Source organism: Rhinolophus hipposideros (assembly GCF_964194185.1).
Source record: "Rhinolophus hipposideros genome assembly, chromosome: 10".
In the NCBI taxonomy this organism is placed as follows: Eukaryota; Metazoa; Chordata; class Mammalia; order Chiroptera; family Rhinolophidae; genus Rhinolophus; species Rhinolophus hipposideros.
In genome coordinates, this window is record NC_138056.1 from 40,477,531 (window position 1) to 40,505,333 (window position 27,803).

At 47.8% G+C, this 27,803-nt stretch overlaps 1 protein-coding gene across 1 annotated transcript in view; it reads left to right on the plus strand.

Annotated features, from left to right (window-relative positions):
• The window catches only part of GALNT18 (polypeptide N-acetylgalactosaminyltransferase 18), a 323,682-nt gene that overhangs the window by 271,924 nt on the left and 23,955 nt on the right, over positions 1–27,803 (plus strand). The window contains exons 8-9 of the mRNA XM_081062141.1: positions 4,318–4,455; positions 9,548–9,643. Of these exons, the coding sequence (XP_080918267.1) occupies positions 4,318–4,455; positions 9,548–9,643 (234 nt within the window). The remainder of the gene's footprint in view (positions 1–4,317; positions 4,456–9,547; positions 9,644–27,803) is intronic.

A 27,803-nucleotide genomic window follows, 5' to 3' on the forward strand; every position in this document is an offset into this window, starting at 1 on the left:
AATCACTTGGGCTTCAGCCCCAGAGATTATGACTTAATTGGTTTGAAAGGGGACCAGGGATCCTTTTTATGAAAAACTCCCTAGGGATTCCGGTGTCTACCGAGGGCTGAGAACCACTGCACTGGACCATGGGCTCCCTGAGGACAAATTGTATTATTCATATTTGTGGCATCATGTTTAGCACGAGGCGGGGTGGGGGACCACGTGGTCAGAGCTCAGTAAAACCTGGTTAATGGGTATTAACCAGTGAATCTGTTGCTGTGTGTACAATCCTTTTCTCCCTTGGTCAGTGGCTCCTCAAAGCAGATCTGCCGACCAACTGTACCAGAATCACTTGGAGAGCTTTTAAAAAATACTGATTCTGGGTCTCATCCTCAGAGATTCTGGTGAGTAGATGTGTAGTGGTGCCAGAATCTGTAAATAGCTCTCCAGGTGCTGGTTTGGGGTGGCCAGGTTTGGGTAACACTCATTTAGGTTATCCTGCTCATCTTTCCAAACTCACCTTTACCATCACCTACTCTAGGAAGCCTTTCTTGACTGCTCACTTCCCCTTCCCCACCATCGCAGCCTCTCCACACCTTGAGATGGATGAAGGGCCCCTCCTCTGTTGTCCTTTAGCCCTCTCTCTTCCTTCCATGCTTCACACTCTGTGTGCAGAGACTCTGGGTACTCGCCTCGATCTTCTAGACTCTCCTTGGAGGCTTCCTCCTATTTGTATGCACAGTGCTTAGGATAGCACCTGACACATACTAGGTACTCAGTAAAGATGAACTGAGAAAGAAAGAAGAGAGGCAGTGTGGATTCTGCGCGTCTTCCATGTTTTTCTCAGGAGTTTTCCCAGCTGCCCTTGACATGGCGGCATCCCAATACTGTCCCTTTTGCTCAATCACGAGCACATCTATCTTCTATTTTCTTAACCTTTTGTCTACAGCATCCCAAATGCGAATGTCAAGCTGGAACCCTCTAACCCTGCCTAGTGGTGCCTAGAGAGTTAAATTAATATATATACTTTTATTAGTACTCGGCCAAAGGAAAGCACTAGGTAAGTGTTAATTAACTCTTGTTAATGTTATTGCTTACACCCGCTGCATTCACGCCCAGCTTTAAAATGCACTTGCTGGGCAGTCGTCGTCCCTTTGCTGGGCAGTCATAGTCCCTTGCTGCCTTCTATGCTGACCCCTCCTAGGGCTGTGCACTGAACAGAGCTGTCTCACCTATCTCTTACCACATTCAGTCCTAAGCTTTTGGAAAGCCAGAGGAGCTTCCAGCTCTTGCATCCTTTTTAATTGAAAATCAGTTTGTTTATCAACAAGCAGAGAGCCAGTCTGCAGCAAAGCATGGATGTTTTCTCACAGGAACTCTAGACCCTGTTTTCTCTTGCCCCACCATGGTGCTGAGGAGATGGCCCTTCTTTAGGTTTGGCTACAAGGAATTGTTTGTGTGGCTGCACACACGGGCAGGAATACCAGACAGCTTTTTGTGCGGCTACATATGTTAGTTTCCTAGAACTGCTAAAACAAGTTACCATAAACCGGGTGGTTTAAAACAACCGAAATTTATTCTCTCACAGTTCTGGAGACCGGAAGCCCAAAATCAAGGTGCTGGCAGAGTCGTGTTCCCTGCAAACGCTCTAGGGGACGGTTCTTCCTTGTGTCTTCCAGCTTCTGGGGGCTCCTGATGTGTCACGGCTTATAGATCACTCCAATCTCTGCCTCTGTTTCTGTGTCTCCCTGTGTCTAAACCTCCCTCTCCTGTCTCCGACAAAGATTTAGGCTCACCCTAAATCCAGAATTATTTCATCTCAAGGTCTCTAATTAATTATATACACAAAGACTTTGTTTCCAAATAAGGTCACATTTAGAGGTTCAGGTAGACACAAATTTGGGCAAAGGGCACTATTCAACCCACTCCACTAAGTATTCAGCAAAGGGGGAAGATATGTTTATTGCTTTCTAATCATAAGGGCCAAGGTGACCTTCTCTGAGAAAGTTTGCTTATTTCTCAATTTCTGCCTCCTGCTCCGAGAAAGAGTTTGGTGCAAGTTACAGAAAACACACAATACAGAAGTGCTGAACCATTAAAATGGAAAGGCACAAGTCCCTGAATAAACAGGAAAAGGAAACGATCATGATATCCAAAAATATAAGCTGAGCAAAACTCTGATTGTTGAGTCTCTTAGAAGTTAAAGTACAGATGGACCCCTGATGGATTATACCTCTCCCACCTTCAATTAGGTCATAAGGAGAGAGACGAACTTTCCCTTGATCCTGAGTATAGAAAGCAAATTTTCCTATGGGAACTCAGAATTTTAGGAAAACACAGAGACCTTCCTGAGACAAGAAGGTCCCCAGTAGTGGTTCCCAGTAAAAGCTGAAATATGGTGTTAATTTGTCCTCATTTAAAAGCAATTATAACATGAAGATGGAAGGCCTGGGTCCAGGCAAACAGCTTTGTGATCCAAGGATAAAGTGCAGTGAAGTGTAAAGGGTTAATACTTAACAGATCCTTGGGGCGGGGGTGGGGGGGGTGTCATTGTGGGGTGAGCAGGTTACATTTATTGCCAGTTGCTATGCTCACCACTTTGTAAATATTTTCTCAAGTCAGGCTCATCAATACATTTCAGATGCAGTGCTCTGCTGGGGGCACAGAGATAAGTCAAACTTGTTTTCTGATCCCAAGGGAGCCAGGGTCCCGTAGAGGAAGGCCAGGCAGCAGTTGCTGGGAGGGCTCTAGGAAGGAGCAGAGAGGAGACAAATCACGGATGAGGCCATCAGGTAGTATTCCAAAGATAGGTCCTCGCTGAAATTGCTCCCTAGGAGTCTAGAATTTAAACCTTTAGGCTATAGCAGGTTCGAATTTTTATATTACCTGAACTCTATTGGGGAAAAATAAATTTATTTCTTCTATATCTACATTTTGCTTTTACTCAAGCCCCCATTGCCTGATACCAAAAACTTCTTCTGATCATGTCTAGGTACATGCAGCAGCCATCTTTTTTATCAGACATTTCAGACTTCAATGTCAATTTCACTATTTTCCCAAACCCAGTCACTTGATCTCGGAGCTGATGCTAGAAGCTAGAAGCAAGGGTTCACACAGCCAGCACATGACAGCAGTGTTAGGGAGAGCTGTACTTCCCCATCTGTCTGTGCCTCCGCTCTGGGCTACGGTCTGATGAGATACCACATGCCCTATCTGGTCCCTGGCTCTATGGGGTCATCTTCTGAGATGTCACCAGGTCTCCATCTGATCTCCATGAGAGGCATCCCTGACCATTCTCTGTTGTGCCATCAGTTCTTTCTCAGCTGAATCAGTGTCCTATTCCGCAGCTGGTATGCTGGCCCAAGGACTCTCAGTGCTCTTCACTCTGCTCTGGGACCACAAGAAACGTGGGGGCTTCTCTCTCCCTTTCCGTGAAGGAATGTTCATGTGTCTGTTACTACTCCTTGCCTGCTGCTCCTTCATGGCTTGGGGGCCACCTCTTTAATATACCTGGACGTAAGGGACACAAGTACTGTCTATGTGAAGACCCTCCAGCTTAAAGACAGAGTCTGCTTCTGCCACAGGGACTTGGTCTTAGGAGGCAGAAGGGCAGACCCTTGCAAATGCATAGGATAAGGTTAAAAGCACAAACTCCAGACCCTGGTTGATTGGGTTCGACTTTCAGCTCCGTTTATTAGCTGTGAGACTTTGGGTAAGTCACCAGAGAGTTCACTGAACCTCTCTTTGTCTCAATTCCTCATCTGTAAAATGAGGGTTTATATAGAGTTACTTTATAGGTTTAAATGGGACAATACACATAAATATAAATAAATCTCAGTAAATAAATATAAACATGTCTGTCTCATAGAGAACAGAGCCTAGCATGTTGATATATAAGCCTTAGCTGTCGTGATCATTAGGAATAGTGTTCGAATTAGCATTACTCCATCTTCGACTCTTTTGCCTTCCATCTCCCCCAACAGCTCAGAATCTCTCAGCCTATCTCTTAAGGTAGGGGAAGCCTTACTCAGACTGTGTTCTAACCACTTCTTCCACCTACAGGCAGATGACAGCTTTTCCTTAAATTTCATACTTTAAGGATTTGACATGTTTATTTTCAGTGACCTTTGATGTCAATCCCCATCAATGCTGACCTCGTGTTTCACAGTCTAAGTGGGGGTGGTTATGGGGTTAAGGTACCTGTGGAGAAATGCGTAAGTTAAGTTCCCACACCATCCCTTCACTAGACAGTCTCCAGGAATCCTGGTTGAGGAGGTGTGGGGAGAAGCTGTGCCCTGGTGATGGCTGCATCTCTGCGTTTGCTTCCCCGTGCAGGACTCGGGAATTGACATCGGGGACATCACGGCAAGGAAGGCTCTGCGGAAACAGCTGCAGTGCAAGACCTTCCGGTGGTACCTGGTCAGTGTGTACCCGGAGATGAGGATGTACTCAGACATCATCGCCTACGGGGTGGTAAGGAGCCAGCGCTCGGGGTTTCGTTCTGTCACAGACAGAGAGCAAGATCAGAGAGAATCGGGAAAGGAGGAAGGAGTCCCTCAGCCTGCTCCGTGGGCCCTGCAGTAGACCTGAGGCCAGTTTCTGGAGCTGTGTGCGTGCGAAGCAGCCTTTGCTTTCATAGCCCAAACTTCTGCACTCCCTTAAGAGAGGTGCTTAGGCTCTCCTTTATAGTCCTGAGCGATTCCACTCCAGCCCCAAACCTGCATATTCCACTTAATAAAACAAAAACATGCAGTTAGGTTAAGATTGCAAGGCCGCACAGCAAACACCACTGTTCCCCAAGCATGGTGCCTGAGTTTCTGCCAACCAGCCTGCACACCTCCCCACCCAAGGGGCTTCTGCCTACCACTCACACGCACAGCTTCCTGGAAAGGAGTGCTGCGAAATACAACCTTGAGTTTGCTGTATTTTGAGGGATGGTTTAGTACCACTTGTTGATTGGCTCAGAGCAGTGCCCCCTGATGGAGGCAGCAGGATGGAGAGGCAGAGCACGGGGTTTACAGCCAGATGGACCTGGTTTCAGCCTTGACCAGGACGCTTCCCGGGCAGGTGTCTGGACGTCTCTGGCCCTCAGTTTCCTCATATGGTAAATGGGGTGAAATAATACTGTCTTCATGGGGAGAAGACAGTCTAAGATATATACATGTATTTTCTATCTAAAGTTAAAATACTTTGAACCTGATAAACTCTCCCATTCTTGCAGTATCCCTAGTGTCATAGCAGTATTTTAAATGATACCTGATTGATTTTTTTTTTTTTTTGGATATCTCACCTGATTTTTGCTGACTGAACACATAAAATTTTTCTACTGACAGCTAAGCTCTCAAAACTATCTCCCTGAGACTACCTGCCTCACCCCTGTGTTACAGATAGGGAAACAGAGAGGAAAAGTGACTTGCATGTTCACACAGGTAATCAACATGCACTCTTTTTGAAACATCAGCTGCTGATATCACTTTAACTTAGTCCTTTTACAGAGTATTCCCTCAGACCGTGTCAGTATCCCAGGATGAAAAGTTGAAGGAAAACTGGGGCCTCTACCTTTGATGACCTGTGGTCAGAACTGAGTTCAAGGCCTGCCTCTGCAGGAACATACTGAGCACAGTTTCGGCCTGGGAGGGGAAGAATCCAAGAGGAAGGATTGGCTTCAGTGTTTTCTGTGAGCCTTCCAATTCCGACATCCTAGGATTCTAAAGGAGACAGCCGAGATCCCAGGAACTCTTCCCACCATTCCTCCGCAGGTCCCCTGTTGTCCTGGAGACCAGCCTGTAGAGAGGGTCATGTCTTTCCAGAAGAATCCCACAGCATGGTTGACATGTTTTGAGAGAAATTCCCAGTGGCCTCTTGCCTCTCCACTTCTCAGGCTGGTACAATTTGGATGTCAAAATAACGCTTCAGCTGGTGCTACCCAGCTACTACATGAGACTCCAAATCCTATCATCACCATGGAAACACACTGGACGGTGAGGTGCCCATCAGCTCCATCCGTCTCCCCCAAACCATTCGAGGACACAGCCGCTGCTGGTGCCCCCACACTCTGACCAGAGCCACTTGTGTGTGCTGCTTGGCCATTGTTAGACCCTGTCTGAAAAGAACAGTTAGGGGGACAGGGGCTGCAGAGAAACTGTTGACCCCAAACCTCTGTGAGCCAGGGCAGGCTTCTGGATTCATGTTGTCACCAAGCTGTCAGTTGTAGCCGAACAATATCCACCAAACTCAAGCAGAGATGCAGGGAATGCAATAGCAGCAGAGGTGTGTGTGTGCAGCCTTTGCAGTTCTGGGTCCTGGCCAAAGGCGGTCTGGTCTTCCAAGCAAAAGGGCCCCTCTTAGGAATACTTACAGCAGGTTCCCCGTGGAGACCTCTCGCTGCCACACCCAGAAGCCTTTCGTTAGTCAAACAGTAAGTGATATACAGGCTTGGGATCTAGATACATCTGAGTCCACAGCTGGGGCTGCTTTCACCCTGTCGTGCTGAAAGCCATCTTTTTCTCCTCCCAGAGGGCTGAGCTGTGTTAGCCGTTTCTGGGGCTGGCGGAGGTCTCTGACCCCCTGCACGTACATCTGCCAGCCACTATTCAGGGCCCGGCCAGCCTCCCAACCCCTCCTGCCTCCTCCACAGGCTGGGCTCTGACAGGAGCAGAGATGCGCTAGCTTGTCAAGGAGCATAATGAACCCTTAATGGGGGCAATAGGGTGAAGATAGGCGAAGCGAGATGCAGCTGCAAGAGCAAGAGGATTTGCTGGGGCTGAAACACTTCCTGGTGATTATTTTTAATCCTGAAATGGAGAGAATGGATGTCTTCTCAGGGACAGAGTTTCTTTTTTCTTTTGCCTTTGCAGCCCATGGCTACACTACCTTGCTCAGGTCAAGTCACCCCCAGGGCCGTTGATCAGGCCAGTGTCAAGTCTATCTAAGCCATCCATTAGTCCACTAATTGGTCCCATTAATGACTCCTACAGGCTGAAGGGCCTGTGGACCCCGTGGTGTGGGCATGGGTTTCCTCTGGAGCACTGAGCTCCACGTCTGGGAGATGGAGTGGCTTTGGCTTAATTGCAGCTCTGGTGCTGATGGTAGAAATGGAGTAGCATCTGGAAACAGACATACCTGGCTTCCGTATGTTAGCTTTGCTACTTAATCAGTGTATAACCTTGACGATTTGCAATACCTTAAAGGTTATAGTCATACCATTTCATGGGGCGTCTTTCACAGTCTTAGGATTGTCGCCATTTACGTGATGGAAAGAGCATGGACTTTGGAGACAGAGTCCAGCCCTCCCGTTGTCCAGATACAATGCCATTCATTTGTTCATTTTCCTCATTCATTCATTCCACGTGTGTTTACTGCCAGGGCTGGTCCATGAGAAAGACTAAGATCTAGTCTGATGACTAACAGAGGAGACAGGCAAGTGAAGAAGCAACAGGAAGCAAGTGTCTGAGTGCTACAGTAAGAGAGCTGGAGGTGCTGCTGGAGCCCAGGGCAGTGGCCTCACACCCAGACTCAGGTCAGGGAAGGCCTCCCGAGTGATGGAGAAGCCGAGAACCAAAGAAAGAGGAGGATTTAGTCGGGCAGAGAGAAGGCCAAAGCCAAGCATCCATGCGAGGGGGAATAGTGTTACAGACCGAGAGGTGAGGCAGAGCTTCTTGCTACACCACACTTCCTTATCCTGAAAGAGATAATGTTACCAACCAGGCTGGGTGATTCTGAGGATGAGATGGAATAACGCATGGAAAGCCCTGTACTGGTTCCTGGCACATAGATGCACTCATACAAGTTGGCTTCCCTGAGTGGCTTTCAGGAAGGTTACAACAGTAAGAGTAGCAGCTATTATTGCACATTTGCTATTTGCCCGGCCCTGGCCTAAGTGCTTGGAGATACTGTTTCCCTTCATCCCCATAACCGCCCTATGAGGTCTGCACTATTACTATCTCTATACGATAAAGAAGAAGACACACAAGGAGTTGCATTGCTTTGTCCAAGACCACACATCTGGAGCCAGGATTCCTTCCCAGCCTGTCTGTCCCACCTGTGTCAGTAGACCACCTGCTTGCTGGGAGAGGGATGACCCAGCAGAGTCATTACCCACCCCCTCCCTCAGAGACTGGCTCTGAGATCCCAGGGTGAACCAAGTCTGACGTCAGAGGTCTCTGGGCTTTTCTCTTTGCAGGAGCAATCAGCAGGTCTCACTAATGGGTTACAGTGCTCTGCTTCAGACGTGACCCCCACCCATCCGCGGGCTGTGGGACAAGCCCAGAGTGTTTGCATAGGCTCCTCCCACGCAGGCCAGCCAAGTAGTCGGTTTATAACAGAGGATTCGCTGCATAGATGCGTCTGGGGCCCTGCCTAAGAAGCCAACACATGTTCATATTTCTTCAGAACCTCTAAACTACAAGGTTGAGATTGAGCTGCTGTCATCCAGTAAAGGAGAGGAAGCTCAAGAGAAAAGAATTTGACTGTTCCTTGCCCCTGTCAAGAGTAGGGTATGCACAAAGCACACATGTACCTCTGGTTGTCCGTTTCGTTTCACACTCCTTAATTGGATTCCTTGCATTCCTGCCACAGTCCATCAGGACCACCAAAGCTCAGCTCCTACCTGTTGCCGTCCTTCCCCAATAGATAACCCACCAGTGGTCCATTGCCCCAGCCTCCGCCTGGGTTATCATCTCCAGCCTCCTGTTCTAAATAGAGTGCTTTGATTGCTAAGAAGAGCTATTCAAGCTAGCTCAAGTTAAGGTGGGGAAAGAAGCCGCAAACTCTCTTATGGGCACAGGAAATGTACAGCTGGACATGGCGTTCGAGCTGGGAAGCCACTAAAACCACAGCAGGAGCAGGATGAACTCTCTTGTCCCTAATTCTGTCTGGCTCACGCTTCATCTCCTCCTCGATCACAACTGGATGTCTCTGCTTGCTCATGACCCAGGAGGTCCCCACACCCAATCTAAGTGGGCTCACAATTCTCGTGGCCACCACATTTGTTCTGTGGATTGTCATGTGCCTCGAGGTGAGAGTAAGCATTTGCTCTCTCTCCTCCTGCTCCCACCCTGGCCCGCTTCTCTTATTCACCGTCCAGAGCTCACGCTCTGGAGTATCCTCACCAGCTAGGCCTCCACTGGGGCCTGGCCAACCACTGCTGGAGGCAGAGGGGGCCTGGTTCCAAGCCTCAAGAGCAAAGACTTGTACCCAGGGACACCTGAAGGCCATCGTGCCACCCCTGTGGAAATGGAGGGGGTGAAAAACCTAGCACCATTGTGTGTGTGCATGAGTGCATGTGTATCTTTATTTTTGCCTAGACTGTCTCAGCTCCCCAAATCCAGCCTGCTGATTAACATGTGAATGCTTCTCCTTCAAAGATGCTGCTCTTCCCTCAGCACCTTTATGCAAAGCAAAAGCTGGTGCTTATTGGTTTCCACAGTATCATAGTATTCAAGGAGAATTGGGATGACTACGAAAATGGGGCCTGTCTCAGCGGAAAGCTTGTTTCTCCTGATTTAATGCATTTCTTTCTCTGTTCCTTTCTCTTTGGTGTGGCCGCCTCTCCCCTGGGGCTCAGTTGCAGAATTCTCTGAAGACCGATTTGTGTCTCGATCAGGGTCCAGACACAGAGAACGTTCCCATCGTGTACATCTGCCACGGGATGACGCCCCAGGTAAGAGCTTTCCACTCCGGTTGTACACATGTGTGTCTGGTATGGGGAAAGAAAGCTAAACTCTGTCATGGTTACTCCGGGCCCAGGGCTGTCGGGGGCTTTTCGTTAGGAGGCATCGGTCTGAGCAAAAGAGGAGAGTCACACCTGCCTTGCCTGGAAGGAGGCTGGGGGAGCAGGCGCTGGGCCGCCAGGTCCTAGGAGGCGGGGAGCAAGGAAGGTTATCCATGTCTGAAGAGGGATGCCTGCCTCCTTTGGGCAGACCATGGTAAACCACAGTCCCAGTGCTGGCAGCCATGCCCTTCCCTAACAGGAGGAAACGCAGGGTTCCCCCAAGCTCCCTGACACCTCTGAGTCACTTGGCACGGCCTTTACTAGATAACAGCTGGGGCCAAAATGTATAGCCCCGAGACACTTTCTAGCTCTAATGACCTTCTCTTGGTGGCGTGTGAAGGGCAGCTCCCAGGAAACGAAGTTCTGAAAATATTCCCCCTTCATAGCTTAGGCTTGGGCTTGGATATCCAAAGAGAATATCAAGGACACAGGCAAGAGAAAAGCTTTATTCAGCGAAGTCCAATGGGCAGCTGTTGGCCCAGACTGCCACAGACTCACCTGCTCCGACTTGACACCATTTCCAGAGGTTACTTATCTTAACTCCAGAAGTGCACAATCATTTAAAAAAAAGGTATTTTAGACTAGAAGATATGTATATTTGTGCAATTGCAATTTAGTGTTTAAAAGAGTTGTTACCTGCCTAAACACACAACTGAAGGATACGAGGATGTGTGTGTCAGCCGCCTACCAGGCTGAGACTTCCCGCGATTGTCCAGTGGTCGCCACCAGCTCATCCATTTTTGCGGCTGAGGTGCTGTGACATCACTGAAGGGTCAGTCCCAGGTCAGCAGATCAGACTATCCCCATACCATGCGGTGCAGCAACTCATTCTCCACTATTCCAAAGGTGCAACATTTCTAGTGGGTGACTGCTTATATGTAAATCTGTTTGACATACGACGTGTGTACAGAAAATGGACAAAGGATAAACATGCAGATTAATGTCTTTTCAGAGCAAACGTATTCGTGTAACCAGCACCCAGATCAAGAAAAAAGGCATTGTTGCCTGATTTTGAATTTTACACCAATAGGATCATAGGGTCATTGCTTTCTCATGTTGGCTTCTTTCTTTCCTCATTGTATTTGTGAAGCACACGCCTGCTGTTACATGTAGGTGTACTTTTGTTCATTTGTATTACTGTGTGGTAATTCGTTTTATGAATACACCCTATTCCCTAAATGCTCTGCTGCTGATGGGCACTTGGATTGTAGCTGGCTCGGAAGTGTTACGAGTCCTGCTGCTGTGAGCCGCTCTGTGCATGTCTTCCGTGCACATGTACAGTCGTTTCTTTTGTATCTGTACCTCAGAGTCAAATCCCTGAGTCGCAGGCTGAATATATGCTCACTTTTAGTGGATACCGCCAGTGTCAGTCGGCCAGGGCGGCTGGAACAGAATGCCACAGGCTGGGTGGGGACACAGAAATTTACCCTCACAGTTCTGGAGGCTGGGAAACCTAAGATCAAAGTGCCAGCTGATTTGGCTTCTGGGGAGAGCTGTTTTTCTGGCTTGCAGATGGTCACGCTCTCGCTGTGTCCTTACATGGCCTGGAGAGAGAGAGAATGAGCGAGCTCTCTGGTGTCACTTCTTAAAAGGACACTGATCCTATCAAATCAGGGGTCTACCCTTATGACTTCACTTAACCTTAACTGGAAGATTTGGAAAATTCTCAGCCTCTCCATATTGTAAAAAATGGGATAGCTTGTTTTAAAGAGAACATTAGGAGTGTGGCTGAACAACCATTCGACTAAGAGATCATGAGTGGGATTCACGGGTTTAATCAGCCGTCTCAGCAGCAGAAGACAGCAGTAAAGGTAGTAGTGTGAACTAAAGAGAAAGTGGGGCAGGATGAAGGAAGGCTGTCGTACTTCTGGGATTCTACAAGATGGGACCATATTGCTACTCAGTTATGAACAGGCACTATTTCTACTCGAGAAAAGGGAAGAATGATGCTGAAAGGGATTGAGGGCTGTCACTCCCAGCGCAGCCCAGGAGTAAGGCTGCTTCTGCAAAGGGTGGGCCTGCCTCTCTGGTTTCAGTGGACAGGATGACCCTGGCGAGTGCCTCAGGTGTGGCCAAAGCAGTGAGCAGTGTGGGCAGGACCACCCTAGACAGCCAAAGGTGCAGGCAGCCTTGCAGAGCCATGGAAGTGATGCCACCCCCCCACTGGGCCTGGACGGCAGAGAACTGAGCCAAAGGGGGTCGTTCTTGAGCCTGAAGACCTCCAGGGATTTGCCCTGCTGGGTTTGGGACTTGCTTGGGACCCATCAGCCCTTTCTTCCTTCCAGTTTCTCCCTTTTGGAATGTGATTATCTATCCTATGCCTGTCCAACCATCATATTTTGGAAGCATATAACTTGTCTGATTTCACAGGTTCTTAGCTGAAGAGAAACTTTGCCTCCAGATGAATCATACCTTGAGTCTCACACATATCAGATTTAGATATTTAGGCCTTAGACTTTAGAGTTAGTGCTAGAATGAGTTAAGACTTTGGTGGCTGTTGCGATGAAGTGTATGTAGTTTACATGGGAGAAGGAAATGAATTTGGGGATAGAGGCCAGGGACAAAATGCTATGGACTAAATTGTGTTACCCCCAAATTCATATGTTGAAGTGTTCACTAATCCTGACTGTATTTGGAGCAAGGACGTAACTAAGGATATATATAGTCATAAAGCTAGAGCCGGGATCCTGTAGGATAGGATTGGTGTCCTTATAAGAAGAAACACCGAGAGCTCTATCACTCTCTCTCTGCCCCATGAGGGAGGACACAGCAAGAAGGCAGTCGTCAGCAAGCTAGAAGGAGATCTCTCACCAGAATATGAATTGGCTGTCACCTTGATCGTGAACTTCCCAGAACTGTGCGAAAATAAATTTCTCTCTTTTAAGCCACCCAGCCTGTGGCATCTTGTTATGACAGCCAGAGCCAAGTAATATACTGTCAAACGGGTTTCCAAATTAGTTGTATCAGTTTTTCCTCCCACCGGCCATAGATTAGACTTGTGGTGGCTTCACATTGGTATTATCGATTGGTATTATCTGTCTTTTTAAATTAGAGACATTGTGGTGGGTGTACAGTGGTTTCACACTGTGGTTTTAATTTGCATTTCTCTGATTATTAATGCAGATAGGCACTTAAATTTTCAGCTCAGAACATCCCTATGTCGTTCTTGACTGTGGACCAAGATGGCCAGGGTACAAGTAGTTTGGTGTTTTTGTAAATTCCCTCTCTGCTTTTTAATACTTATGATCCAGGAGATAATGGGTAAACCTGCTTTTAACAAATCGATGTGGAAATCTATAGGGTCGGTGCTTATCTGGAATATTGGGCAGATATTGAATGTTTCCTCTGTGCCGTAGTGGGTGTCTGCAGAGGCTCCCCGTCTGCCAGCTGCAAATGATTCACTATGAGACAGTCTGTTCTGTAGTTAGGAGCATAGGTTCTGCAGCCAGATCGCCTAGCTCCAGATGTCAGCTTTGACACTTTCTCGTTGTATAACCTTGGGCAGGTTTTTTAACCAGGGCCTCATTTCTCATTTGTAAAATATGGATTAATCATACCATAAAGATTATTGCGAGGACTTAATACATGTAAAGTATTTAAACTAGTGCCTGGTATACAGTAAGTGCTCAATAAACTTTAGCTATTATGATAATAATATGATTATCATATTATGCTATAATGATAATAATAATATTATTACTGCTCTTTAAGCCTTGCTCAGTATAAATACCCTCAAGGTTCTAACTCCATCCCACACTGGACTGCCTTTCCTTGAACTCATGTGCTATGTTCCACGGGTTTCTTCCCTGGTCAAAGCCCTACTCACAGGCTGTTGTAGCATCACTGAGTTACTGTGGCAGCAGAAATACAGTGGAGCAAGGGAGAGAGCAATGAACAGGGCATCAGGAAGCCTGAGCCCCAGGCTTGATCTTGGCACACATTGGCTCTGTCACCTTAACTATCTTTGGGCCTTTATTTTACTCCTTTATTGAGGTATAATTTTACACTAAAGTACAAAGTGTACAGCTCAGTGAATTTCTACATTTGTAGACACTGTACAGTCACCACTCAGATGAAGCCCGTCATCCCATTGGGCTTCCTCCTTCCTCTTCTCGGTCAGTAGCGCTGCCCAAAGGTAATGACAATTCTGATCTCCAGAGCCATTGATTAGCTTTGTCTGGGCCTATCTTCTTATCTGCTAATGAAGAAGCTGGACTGGCCATCTCCAGGACCAGCTCTGATAGTCTGCTTCCTTCAAATTCTTTTGTTCTGAAATTCGGTTGGCCCGAGGATCTGTGAGTTTGTGCCGTGCTTGCCAGGAATACTGGGAGCTAGCCTTCCCTTGCTGCCTTGTGAATCAGCTTCTTGATGTGAACTACAGCAAATCTTCAAGACTTGGGTCCCCCTCTGCATTCCTCAGAGCCACAGCACCCTCCTATAATGGGCTTCTTCACAGGTAACTCTGGGTCCCCGTTGCCTTCTCCCACCAGACCCACAGCAGAGGTGCACGGCCTTCGGAGCCCAGGAGTAAGGAGGCTTGAGACCAGCCTCAGGTCAGACACATTTCCCAGAATGAGGAGGTATAGGGACTCTGCTGTGACAGGAATTTGTTGAGTCTGGCCTGCCTATGAGCTGGGAGAGACAGAGAGGGAAAACCGGGTCATCCTGGAGATGGGCTGTGTGTTCTTGGTCACAGTTCATCCATCCCCATATTATTTCCTAGGATGGTTGTAACAAAGGACCACAAACAGGTGGCTTAGACAGCGGAAATGCATTGTCTCACCGTTCGGAGGCTAAATGTCAGAGATCACGGTGTGGGCAGGGCCACGCTCCCTCTGACGGCTCTAGGGAAGGATCTGTTCCAGGCCGCCCTCCTCGCTCCTGGTAGCTCCTGGCTGTGGCAACGTCACTCCTACTTCACATGCCATTCTCCCTGTGTGCAGCTGTGAGTCCAAATTCCCCCTTTTGACAAGGATGACAGTCATACTGGACTTGGGGCCCACGCTACGCCACTGCGATCCCACCTTAACCAATTTGATCTGCAATGACCCTATTTCTAAATAAGGTCACATTTGGAGATACTAGGAGTTAGGACTTCAACATATGAATTTTTGAGGTATACAGTTCAACACACAATACCCCCAAAGAGGAAGAATGGGATTGGAAATCACTTTCATCCCTTCGCTGAAAACTGCTTCATATGATTTCCTCTCCCATTTCTTTAGCCAGAGCTAGTTACATGGCCCTGCTTAACTCCAGAAGATGTGCAAAGTTAGGGTTTTCCACCTGCCCAAGAAGCCTGGTCTCTGCCATATAACTTTAGATATTTTCTAAATCAATTCCACCTCTGACAAATAAGAAAACAAGAAATTGTCATCTGTAGTGTGACTTCCCTGAGGTCACACTACAAGTTATTGGCAAAGACAGGACTAGAAAGGATGCCTATGTTTTGACTTCCAGTTTCTTCCCCAGTTTCATTCATTCATTCATTCATCAAACTTATGATATCTTGTCTTTCAGGAAGTCTTTATATTTTAGAAAGTTTCATTTCCCCTGAAGAACAGATTTGGTCTAGTGATAGCAATGGTTTTTGTAGAGCAACTTACCGCGTGGCCCAGCGGGGCCCAAAGACATTAGGGACTCAAGGCTACCTTGGACTAGAAAGCAGGGCAGGGTTCTCATCTGTGTGTTCACGCTCTGAGAGATTCTGCTTCCATTTTGTTTAAAAAGTTCACTCTGATGAAGTTGTGACATACCCACTTCTCAGGGAAGGAAGGCACTGGGTAGGCGAGAGCATCATGTAATCAAATTAGTGAGGGGAAACTGATGGGAAGCATGCGAATTAATTAATGAGTAAATGTAACCATTTTATTTAAATTAGCAGCAAATTTCATGTCATCCTCAAAATAACTGAGACTATTAGCCCTAATTAGTGTAACAGCCTGGAAAATTTCTTCTGCTGAGAAAAATACAACCATAGGGTCTCCCCACAGTCTCTTTATTTATTCAGTCCATCACTCATTCACTCATTCATTCACTTGCTCATTCAAGAAATATGCATTGAGTATTATTTTATGCCAAGAATTGGGACAAAGGCAGCTTTGTTCCGGTGCCTGACCTGGAGGACTCCCAGACAGGAAAGAGAGGCAGGTACTTAGATACAGTTCATACGATGCAACCAACTGCCCCAAACCACCTTCTCATTAGCCCATCGAAAGAGAGACAAGACAAGACAGGGTCTGGGGACTCCTCCCATTCTTTCCACCTAAATCGTCTAGACTGTAAAAGACATGGGGGGGAGCACTCTTCCTATGGGAAGGTAAATTCTTAGCTGTAGAAGAAGGAAGGTGCGAGGTACTTTCATTCCTTCTAAAGTTTTTGAAATACTGAAGCTGCCACGTTTATGCTTCGGGAAGTGCTTTTCGACTCAAGGTCTAAAGATTAGAGTTGTGTTGAAACAGAAGTTCTCTGTTTTTACCCAGAGATGAATTCCATGTTAGATCAGGTAGTGCATTTAATGAAAGTAAGAAAAGTTTGAAATTGTAGATGGACTTTGGTACCTTTGCTTTCTGGAAATTTTTTTTGGAATTTTCTTTTCATTTTTTACAGTTCTTACCCTGGCTATACATACAAAGAAAGAGAGAGAGTGAGAAAGAGAGAGAGAGAGAGGGAGAGGGAGAGGGAGAGGGAGAGGGAGAGGGAGAGGGAGAGGGAGAGGGAGAGGGAGAGGGAGAGGGAGAGGGAGAGGGAGAGGGAGAGGGAGAGGGAGAGGGAGAAATGAAGGAACCAACTTGCTTATTTCTCTGTCTGCTACTTCTCTAGAATCTACCATTACTACGCGGGGTCATAATGCAGCCATAACCGCTCCCCTACTTGGCCGTGCTCCTGATGGCAATGCATGGAATGTTAGAGGCCTCCTGTGAGTTGTTTGAACCCCCAGATCTTTCAAGTAACATCTCAGAGACAATTCAAAATGTTTTACTTTGTGGGCCAAGAATTTAAATCATCAGCCACTTCTCAGTGACCTTGGGAAATATATCCACTTCTCTGTGATTTTTATTTATAAATAAATCAAGAGTGCCAGGCACGAAGCAGCTGTGAGGTTTGGGAAAACTTCCCTGAGTTTACTTCTTGGCTCTCATGAGATGAAATTGTGGCTCTCAGGGGATGAAATTGTGCCCTCCGTGACTCCTTATGTGTAAATGTATTGCCCAGGTGCCCCTGACAGTGCAGGGTCCTGATTGGGTTACAGTTTGAGGGGAGCCTCAACCAGTCCTGAAAGTGTGGCTGGTCACCTCCACCTCTGCATTATTCAGGCCTTAATCCACATAGAGTTATTTGGATCTCTTTACTTATTGACCGCTGAGCTGTAGCTTCTCATAATTCCAGGGGCCATCATTCCCATAGGATGCAGACAGAGTGAGTGGTGCCTCTGGGGTGATGCAGTGAGCTGGCCCTTTGTGGCCCTGTGTGGCTCTGCTCTCTGCATGCCCTCTGGGCAGCCATTCCTCAGCTCCTTGCGGGGGCACGTTCACTTTCACAGTGCAGGCTGGTTGTCTGAGGGGGTAGTTTTTGCTCCAGAGGACCCAGGGCAATGACAATGCACTCACGAGCTTGGGGTCAGGTCAGGCAAAGCTGGGATCTAGTCCCAACTCTGCCCATACCCCAGGTGTGATTGGGGCAAGTGACTTAAACTCTCTCCTGCCCAGTTATGTTTTAATCTGTGAAGTTGGGGCAGCGATAGACACTTGCCTGAACTATGGTGAGGGCTCTGATGATCTGTATGTGACAACACTTAGCCCAGGGCCTGGAACATGATGATAGGGGTTATTATGTCACACCCAAGGGCAGCCCCTCCAAGGGTGAAGAAGGGGGATACTCGAGGCTGGAAATGAGTGTGGCTGACCCCTGCAGTCATCCCCCCAACTCAGGACCCCCCTCCCAGGGCTGAAGCTCCCTGCATCCTTGCCTCACCTTCAGGCTTCTATAGAGACGAGATGCCTGATGCTTCCTGCCTAAATCCCAGCGCTCAGGAACTCACCCTCCTCTGTGTCAGTAACTGATGAGTGAATGATTGTTTTATGAATGCAGCTTGAGTCTCACTCCTCCCTACAGCCCCAGGAAAGGATGCACTAACCCTGCTGGGCCCCTGTGGGGGCTGCTTGGGTGTGAATCCCAGCTGTGCTACTTAATGGCTGTGTCACCTGGGATGGGTACTTAATTTGTCTTTACCTTACATATCTGTAACTTAGAGCAAAACACAGTTTCTAGTAAATGCAACTTAACTATTATATTACTCTTGTTTACTAATATACATCATATACCATGTTTCCCTGAAAGTAAGACCTAGCCAGACCATCAGCTCTAATGCGTCTTTTGGAGCAAACATTAATATAAGACCTGGTCTTATTTTACTATGAGACCGGGTATAATATAATATAATATATACCCGGTTACTATAAGACCGGGTATATAAAATACAATACCAGGTCTTATATTAATTTTTGCTCCAAAAGACGCATTAGAGCTGATTGTCCGGCTAGGTCTTATTTTGGGGGAAACGGTTAATATATGTGTGTGTGTGCATATATATAAAATGACTGTGTCAGTCTCCCTAGACACCTTCGACATATCAATTCATTTCATCTTAACACTACCTTCCCAGCTTCTTCCCACTTCACAGATGTTGGCCCAAAGACCTAAATGTGTACCAAGTCCCCGCCCTAATAGGTGGTGGATGCAGGCCCGTTGTGCCTAGAACATGACGGTAGGTATAACTACCGCACACCCAGCAACACCTCTCCTCAGGTGAGGCAGGAGCTCGAGGCTGGGCAGGGCAGGCTGACCACCAGCGCTGCTTCCTGTCCCACCACTGCCTCCCTTAGATTTGGGCGGCTTCCCCAGGGCCAGCCCAGGTGGCCATCACAGGGCTTCCTCGCCATCAGACACCCATTGGACCTGCATGTTGTCGTCAGCCTGGAGCTGGGCCAGCTCTGGATGAGGTGAGCACCTAGACAGTGTCCCCCCTTCTTTTGGAAGGCACCCCATTTTCGTTTCCCTTTTGGTAGCTGTGCTGGTGGCCCTGCTGCATCAGCTCAGTGTGGGGTGCAGGCGCCCAGGGAGGCAGTGGACACGGACATGAGGCACACAGACGCTGCTGCTGGGTGGTAACCTTCCCTTTCACTGAGATGGTGGACTCTGGGCTGCTCCCTCAGTTTCAGTGCTAAAAAAAGGAGCCGCTTGATTTGTTATTCATTTCACATTCGTTCCATATATTCTTCACTTCATGTCCAAACTCCACAATTAGAGCGGGAAAGAGCGAGTTTTGCATGACTTTTATTAAGTTCCCAGAGGCTGGGACGAAGCAGTTATTAGCACCACAGCAGGCCAACAGTGAGGAAAATGGTTCCGACTCACTCCCCAGAGGGAGGCTGGGCCTCTCACCCCCACCTGCCATCCTTTTGAGAGCTTTGCTTCTCAGCTTCCCTGGACCTGGGAACAGGCCACTGGGTTAGCCTCAGAGGAACTGAGTTTAGATCTCAGCGTGACTCTGTTCTCTCTGACAAGTCACTTCACCTCTCTGGCTCTCGGCTTCCTGCTTAGTAAAATGGGGTGGGTGGGTGCTGAGATTTAAATAAGGTATCAAACCCATAGGTGCCCAGCCCCAAGCCTGGCACAGAACTGGGCTCAGTAATGTTGGTTTCTTGTCCTCATTGGGAAAGTCTCAACATTTTTTGAGCTTGCTAGTCTGCCTAAAGGTAATAATACTAACGGCTTACATGTATTTATTTTTTTTTTACTGTTCCGAAGCATCTTTCTAAAGCTTTATGCATGCAATCTCAGTTAATACTCTCTGCAGCCCTAGGAAGTAGGTACTGCTCTTACCCCACTTGTACAGGAGAGAAAACTGGGCCTCAAGGCAGTTACTTGCTCAGGACCACAGTTACCAGGTAGGAACACCTGGTTGCCTAACTGCTGAGGCCACACTCAGAGCCGTTTCTCAGGACCATCTCCCTGCTTTCATTCAATATGTGGCCTCTGCTCTCAGCACATTCTCTTCACAGAGACAGGACAGTGAGCCACCACAGTGGGGTGTGATGAAGGCGTGGCCGCTAGGAGCACACTTGCTGGATGAATAAATGCTGCAGGGCGAGGACAGGGGAAGGAGTGGCTGATTTAGGCAACCACCAGGCATGCTCTTCTCCTTAGGACCTAAAGGAAAACTAAGGCTAGTTGGCAGTTTTCTTCCTGAAAGGACTGTGGCAGTTTCCTGAGCCTGGGCTGAAGGAGACTGAAAAGCACCACCTCATCGGCACTGCCTTCCCGCCCACCCTGAGCTAGGACACAGGACAGGCAGGGCCGCTCTCTGTTGATTCATGAGGGCTCTCTGCATGAGCCTTTTGCCTTTGGGTTTTTCCCCTTTCCCTCAAAGAACTGGGCCAACCTTCTCCCCATTGAAAGATGTATAGTCTCAGCATTCCCGGGGCCAGAGCATCAGAGGCAGAGGCCCCTGCTTCCTTCCGGGTCCCTCATTAACCTTCAGGTCTCAGCCTAAGGCCTCTTCTTTCCTGACCACCCGAAGGTGCTCTCACTTGCTATTCTCTATCCTTCGCATCCATCCAACTCCTGTACCACAGCTCTTGTAATGTATGGACTCACGTAATTATAATCACAGTGGCCAGTTAGACGTGGATTTGTTTACTCGTTCATGGTCTCTCTCCACCACTACATCTTAAGTTCTTCAAGAGCAGGCATTTAGCTTTGTTCTCCAGTGTATCCCTTCTCTCTGGCGCGCTGCCTGGCTATGAGTAGGCGCTCATGCACCTCTGCTTAGTAAATGGATCTGTTCATAAAGTTGGTGGGTTTTGCATAAACGAAGGTAGTCTTCCTAACAAAGATCTCGTAGCGACCCGCTCAGACACACTAGCTTTGCCCCGTGCCAGCTGAACCCAAAGCCTGAGTCTCCTTCTGTAAAATGGAGTTCACACCATCTATCGGATAGAGGTTTCATGAGGATTAAATGAGAAAGACATAGGGTGCTGGGCACTATTCCCAGCACACAGTAAGTCCTTGACCCATATATTCCTCTTATTTTTCTTAGTAGTGTTGTTATTAGTCAAGATAAGATCTAGCAGGCAGGATCTGTACCTCTTCATTTAGACCCAGTATCTTTTCTTGGAGACCCAGGGATGGCGGTTTGAGTGATGTGCCCTCCCCCACTGGGATGGAGCCAGATCTTGGTCTTTTGCTTGATGAGGGCCAGTTGCTATGGGCACAGTTTGGGCAGGAACGGGGGATACCGCCTTGCATCAAGGCCTCTCCTGCCACCGAGGCTTGTTGGCACGCAGATGCTGGCCTGCCTTTCTATTTGACTCAAGCCCCAGGCCAAGAGCGACTTCCCAGACCCCAAGGGTTCTCCTACTGCAGGGCTTCACTGACTGGCACTCCCCGCACAGAGCTTTCTGTAACTCACTACCCCACCCAAGACGGTCTTCAAGAACTGCATCCAGGAAAGCCTGGGATAAGAACAACAAGCCAGTGACAGTGGAAGTTGCAAGTGTTCCGTCTGAGGAGAGACGGCCCCTGAGCAGCACAGGCACATTGTCCTTCCTTCCCCATAAGGCACTGCCTCTTTCATCCACGTGGCGCTGGACATGGGGAGGTTTCCCCAGAGTCCAAAATGCAGGCCCTCAAGAAGTGGGCTGCGTCACTTGCCGTTCTTTGCTGCTGTTTCTGAGTAGAGTGTCCGTGGCATTTGGGGTGGGGCAGTTCTTCATTTTGCGGGACTGTCCTACTCAGCGTGGACTGTTTAGCACCCCTGCACCCTGATCAGCAGTCGTGTCAGTGTGGGCCCCAAACTGCCCCATGCATTTCCACAGCTGCCCTGGAGGAGGTGGTACCACCTCCAGCTGAGAATGTGACAGAGGAGGAGCATAAGAAACAGGTTCTGGGATTTGGGAATGGCTGGTAGCATTGAGTGGGAACGTCTGAATGGTGTGTGTTTATATCCGGGCAGCTTGAGGATATGCTTGTTTATTTCAAGAAAGTTCCTAAGTAGATGTGTTCAGAATATGTCATGGGCATAAGTGGATCCTTATATTTGGTTTTCGCAGCTAACTTCATTGTCACCACCCTGCCTTTGCCCCGGCTGCTTTTTCTGAAATCTGTTTCTCTTTGTGCGTTAGTCCTGCCAGCATAGAGCCATAGCAGACCCATCGAGGTTAGCACTGTGTTAATATACCGGAAATTTTAGCAGAGCTGGGCCCTCTAAATCAATCACCATAACGGCTTTATTTTTTTTCTTGCCCAGAAATACACTATTAAATGCAGGAACACGTGTGGGAGGGGAGGATGGCTGAGGTGAAGGACACGCTTAAAAAGGAAATTTTATAACATTTTTTTTTTCTGCAGGAGAAAGGGCTTGCGGGTCTTAATTCTTATAGAACTGGGCTATAGAACACATTTATGTCTCTGCAGTATCTTTAGCTCCTCGGAATATTCTGGGCTGTTCAGAAGTAACTCAGTCATCTTTGCCTGGGACGTGATAGGTGCTTAATAAATGTGTATTGAATAAAGGAGTGGTTAAATTCATGGAAAAGTAAAGGCTTTTAAGTGACGGCCACAGATGGACTGAGCCAGTGCTCACCTTCTCGGTCCCTCTGGGGTGGGTGGAGGTGCGGGGTGGGACTCCTACAGTGGCAGGTTCACCCTGGCACCTAAGCCTGGAAAATTAGAACAGTTGACGCCATCGAAGCAGTTCATCTCCTTTCTCGGAGTTCGCTATGAGGGGCTGGCTGTTCATGGAGCAGAGAGAGAAGTGTGTATTCCGATTTACTTTTAAGGAAAGCAATAAGGGGTGTGTTTTGAGGCTGAGATAAAGACGTCAGTAGAGAAAGAGATTGGGTAGATAGAAAGAGAAGGAAGCAGCATTCTGGGGGTGCAGACAGGACAAGGGTGGAAAGGATGGGGTCCAAGGCCAGTGGGATTGGCACTGGCCTGCAGGAGAGGAGCTTCTGCCTCGGAGGCCCAAGGGCACGGTGGAGGAAGGTCAGAAGGAACGGGTTCACAGGCTTCTTGCCAGGGAAGCTTGTTAGAGAAAAGAGAAATTTAGAAACCCTGCTGAGGGGAAGCGGCTCGAGGCTGGCAGGCACCCAGAGAAGGAACAGCAGGTGGCGTGGAGGGAACGGGTTGACGTTGAAGGCCAGGAGTTTGGGGTGGGTCTAACCTGCCCATGCTGTGATTTTTTTTGGTTACCGTCCAGCATCCAGGGAACGGGTGTGGAGAAGGCAAATGAGGCTGCTGAAGTGAGATTTACAGGGTGTCAAAGGAAGAAAGAATAAAGAATTACAGGCTGGAAGTTGCTGGCAAGGGAGTGGTTGAAGGAATTTGGGTGCAGCCTTTCTAGGGATGTGGAGAAGCCAGGAGGAGATGGAAGTATGGGAGAAAATGAAGAAAGGTTACTATTCCAAAGTCTCAATGAGATCGATGAGCAGGCATTCGGGCAGTAAGAGTAAATAATCAGGATTAATAGGGAGTTAGGTGAAAGTAGGGAATGGGGATCAGGTTTCAAAGGTACAGCAGATCTGGGCACTACGAGCTAGGGGCTGGGTGTGGGTGGCTCTCCCCACAATAGAGGCAACTGTGTACGTTGGGTCATTCATTGCCTGAGACCCTACAGTGTTGCCCAGTGGGGTGTAGAGGAAGCTGTGAGCCTCATGCCAAAGACCTTGATAGACATAGCAGACCACCTGGGAGGCACTGGGGTGAGAAGAACAAAGTGGGCAGAGTGGTGGTACCTGATGTCTGGTGCTTACGGAGGAGGTATTTCTATATGGGGTGGAGGAGCTTAGGTATAGTAGGGTGCTGCGGGTAGGAGAGTGTCAGCTCCGGCTTGTGTCCCTATTGACAGAATCAGCAGATTCAAAAGCACACGAGAATGGCAGTGTCCTCCAGGAAGAGACATTTGGGTAGGGACAGAAGTCCCTTTTGGTTGGAAAGGACTCTCCTTGAAAGATACTGGGAGTTTGATAGGTGGTTTCAGAAGACTCAAGGGAAGGCTTAGGAGGGAGGGCAAACAAGGGAAGGTCAACCAGAGAAAGGACAGAGCATATCAGGAGTTTAGAGAGGATGAGAAAGCCCCATAAAGATGTCAAAAATTCAATTTTATCTGTACATTTAGGCGCCATGGGAGGATGGGAGAGAAGGGGTGGCCGAATCAGGTTGGGGAACCACATCTCTTTGTACCGCGGCCACTGCAGTCACCCTCGGTTCCCAGCTTTTGTGCTCAGAACAAAGCAACCACTTCCAAAGCTTGCTTTGTCATAACGACTGAACTGTGTCCCCATCACGTCACACTGCATTCATTCCAGGATGAGCAGAGCTTTGTGAAGACTCCTCTCTGCTAGAGGAAAGGATTAGAGTGCAGCTGTCGAGGAGAAAAGAAGGCTCGGTCATGGTGACCTTGAGTCGTCAGGAAAGCCTTCCAGGAGGAGGAGCTGCTCCTGGGCCTGAAAGGAAGCACATGTGTGGAGTAAAAGCACAGCGAGAAGAGAGCTTCGGGAGCTGGGGTGCAGGTAGAAGGATGGAATTGAACCTTCTTTTCTTTCTTTAGTAAGAAGCAGAGTACTGTAGTGGTTGAGAACTGGGCTTTGGAGCCAGGTGACCTGAGTTCCGTGACCAGCTCTGCCACTTGCCATCCATTCATTCACCTCTACGTAATTCTGTATTTGCACCTAAAAGTGGAGGTGATATTACCCCACGTATCCAGGGTTATTTTGAGGATTAAATAAGTGTATTTATAAAACACTTAGCGTCCCTGACATTTAGTAAGATCTCATTAAATGGGAAATATTATCATTATTATAAGTATCTATTTTATTTTCTTCAATCAGGATGGAACAAAGGGAGCAGTGATTTACTGAGCACGTACACTCTGTGCCATATACTTTACAAACACACCTGTGAAATGAGCCACTTGTATCAGTACACTTTTGCTACATATCAAACTATCCCAATATTTAGTGCCCTATGACACATCCAGTTTTTTAGCTCCATATTCTGAGGGTTGGCAATTTGGGCAGGGCTGGACTGGCCCTTTCTTCTGCTAGTCTCATGCAGGTATGTGTAGCCAACTGCTAGCAAGCTGGTGGTGTTGGCTTCTGGAGCTTGGCTGACTGTTAGCTGGAGTGAAGGGGCGCCTGGGCCATTGTGTGTTTCACCATCCAACAGGCTAGCCCAGGCTGCTTCACATGATGATGGAGCCCGGGGTTTCTAAGAGCAGCAAGAAAGGGTAAGTGCTACTGCACAAGTGCTTTTTGGGTCTCTGCTTGTGTCAATTTGCTATGGAAATTGTGTCATTGCCCAAAGTAAGCCCTATGGCCAAGCCCTGATGAAGGACAGAGAAATAGACTCCATCTTTGAAAGGAAGAGCTACAAAGGTACATTGCAAAGTGATGAGCATGAAAGGATGGGGGAAATCTGTGGCCATTTTTATAACCTATCATAATACCTATTGTGTTTACTTTGTATTATTTCATTTATTCACTCATTCATTTTTTTCACTCAGAAATATTTATTGAGCACCAATCTTGTGGAATGGAAAGAAAAGGAACCCCTAAAAAGAATGACCTTAGTTTTCTAACACTTTCTCCGTCATAGTGCAATCCATCCGGCGTTGTTATGTGAGGTCTGTAACATTCAGTAAAGACATGAGCTGGACCTTTTTCCCCCAGTAAAGCAGGTTATATCTTTCCTAGGGAAGAGAGAGATGGAGATGGAGATGGTTTTGGAACAAGCAAAATAGAGAGACAAATTAAAACTAGGCCCCAGTGTCATCCACATGAAGTCCATTTTTCTGTGCTAACTTATCCCTACCGAATCTTAATCTGCAGGTTTTATTACCATGCTCTTACCTCCATCTTTCTGATCACCGAGATTGCTGGTGAATCCAGATCCCCATTGACCATATGTTAAAATCCGTTACACACACACACACACACACACACACACACACACCCTTCGCTGGGAACATTTTAAGCTCTTCTTACTTCAGTGCAGGATAACAGCTGTGCTGTGCCAGCGAGAGACTGAGCCCCTCATTGCTCATGGGGCCAGGTACAGGTTAGGCCTGGGGTAAGCATTGAGAACCTTGTCCTGCAGAGAGGATCATGTTCTAGCCAAGCTGTTAACCCACAGAGTTCTACAGAGGGTGGTGTCAAAGATGCAGGTCTGAACCTGGCAAAAAGAAGCTTAGAGGAGTCTGAGAGTCAGAGACAGGTAACAGGAGGTCGCCTGGATGGATTTCTGAGCTGAAGTCCAATGTCTCTGGAATGGTTTGTTAACACGTTCATTTAATGAACTGATATGTTTTGAGTATATGTTATGTGTCAAACAGTGGGTTCGATAGTAGAGATACGACAGTGAACAAGACAGGCATGGTCCCCTGCCCTCGGGGGACTTGGAACCTAGCGTGGAGCAGCCACTGTTCAAAGAGCATTGCTATTGGCTAACACGAGTCAGCACAAGTCCATGTAATTCCCCAATAAGTCCCCTACCGTGGGTGCTGTTATTGTCTCCTGCTTCTACAGAAGAGTAAAGTGAGAGCATGAATGGCCAAGTAAATTGTCTACAGTCACACAGCAAATGGACAATGAGAGCGGGGACTTAAATTAGACAGGACCTACATCAAGTCCCCTTGGCATATATTTTCCAAGTCCCTTGCACTTTTCCTTAAGGGCCTGCATCATATTTTGTGATTCTATTTTTGTGTGATGATTTGGTGAGGGAGCATAGCAAAAAGGTGTGTCAGTCAGGTCAGGCTCCGTTATGCTCCAGTAACAGATGACCTCAAATTCCAAGTGGCTTATCATAGCAAACATTTCTCAGTCATGCTTTTCCCACCTTATCTTCCCTTTGCAGTGCCTTGTCAAAAGCAGCCCATAGTAACAAAGGCACGCTCTTCATCTAAAGCACAAGCTCATTGCCATGTGATCAGTCTAACAAGTTACTGCAGGCAGCAGTTTTGCCAAATGTTTCGCCACTGCATTGAAGAGGTGACCGTCTTTCCAGCCTCCAGAGATGCTTCCTCATTGCTCACTTTCTGGCCCATATTTTAGTCAGCGTCAAAGTCAAAGTCAGTTGAGTCAAAGTCAGTGTCCCACATTTGAAGATTTGGCACGACCCCTCATCTAGTATCGATTTCTTTATCGTTTACCTTAGGCCGATGATCCCCAAACCACAGTTGCTTGAAATAAGAAATGCTTATTTCTTGCTCGTGCTTCATCGCCGTGATGGTTCGGCTTCACCACTGGGTCATCTCACCTTTTTCTGGGGCCAAAGGAGCACCCCCGTCTGGGACACTGCCGGTCCAATGGCAGAAAGTATAATGGGACGTGGTGCCTCACATGATTGCTCTTAAAGCTTCTGATTCGAAAGGACACAGTTCTCCCCCACTCACATCATTGGTTAAAGACACTAACGACGAGGGGATGTGTGACGGCTCAGTCAGGAGGGGAACCGAGAAGGGGCCTCGTAGGATGGGGCAGCGAATTAACGTGAGAGGGCAGTTACAGAGCTGGCATCGACTGTCACAAGCTGATGCAGAGTTGGCAGGCTGCTGTGTTTTAGAAAAGAGTAATGTCAGGGCACATTTTCCTCCGTGCACTTGATATGCGCCATCTTAGCTATTTGTCAGTGAGTAGACACAGCTTGTGGCAGACAAGCAGACACAGCTACAAAGGGCGTTGAGCAGTACCTTCCAAAATAGGGGCCCGAGTGGGACACGGCAGCCTGATGGCCGATGTTTGAGGTTTCTTGAATATAGAGAACTTCCTGCTGAATGAGCAAACTGTATTTGTTCATTTCAGGGGAGGGAGTTATTATCAACAACAATTTGGGTAGCTCCAGCTAAAAACAAAGAGTGGGTGCTATCAGAGACAACCTGGGGTGATTCATTTTATAGACTCAAAGGGAGGGTTGCCTGGGGAAAGCAGGAATGGGGGCAGCCCTGGCAGCCTCAGCGGTTAAAGTTCATGGATCTTCTTCAGCTAAC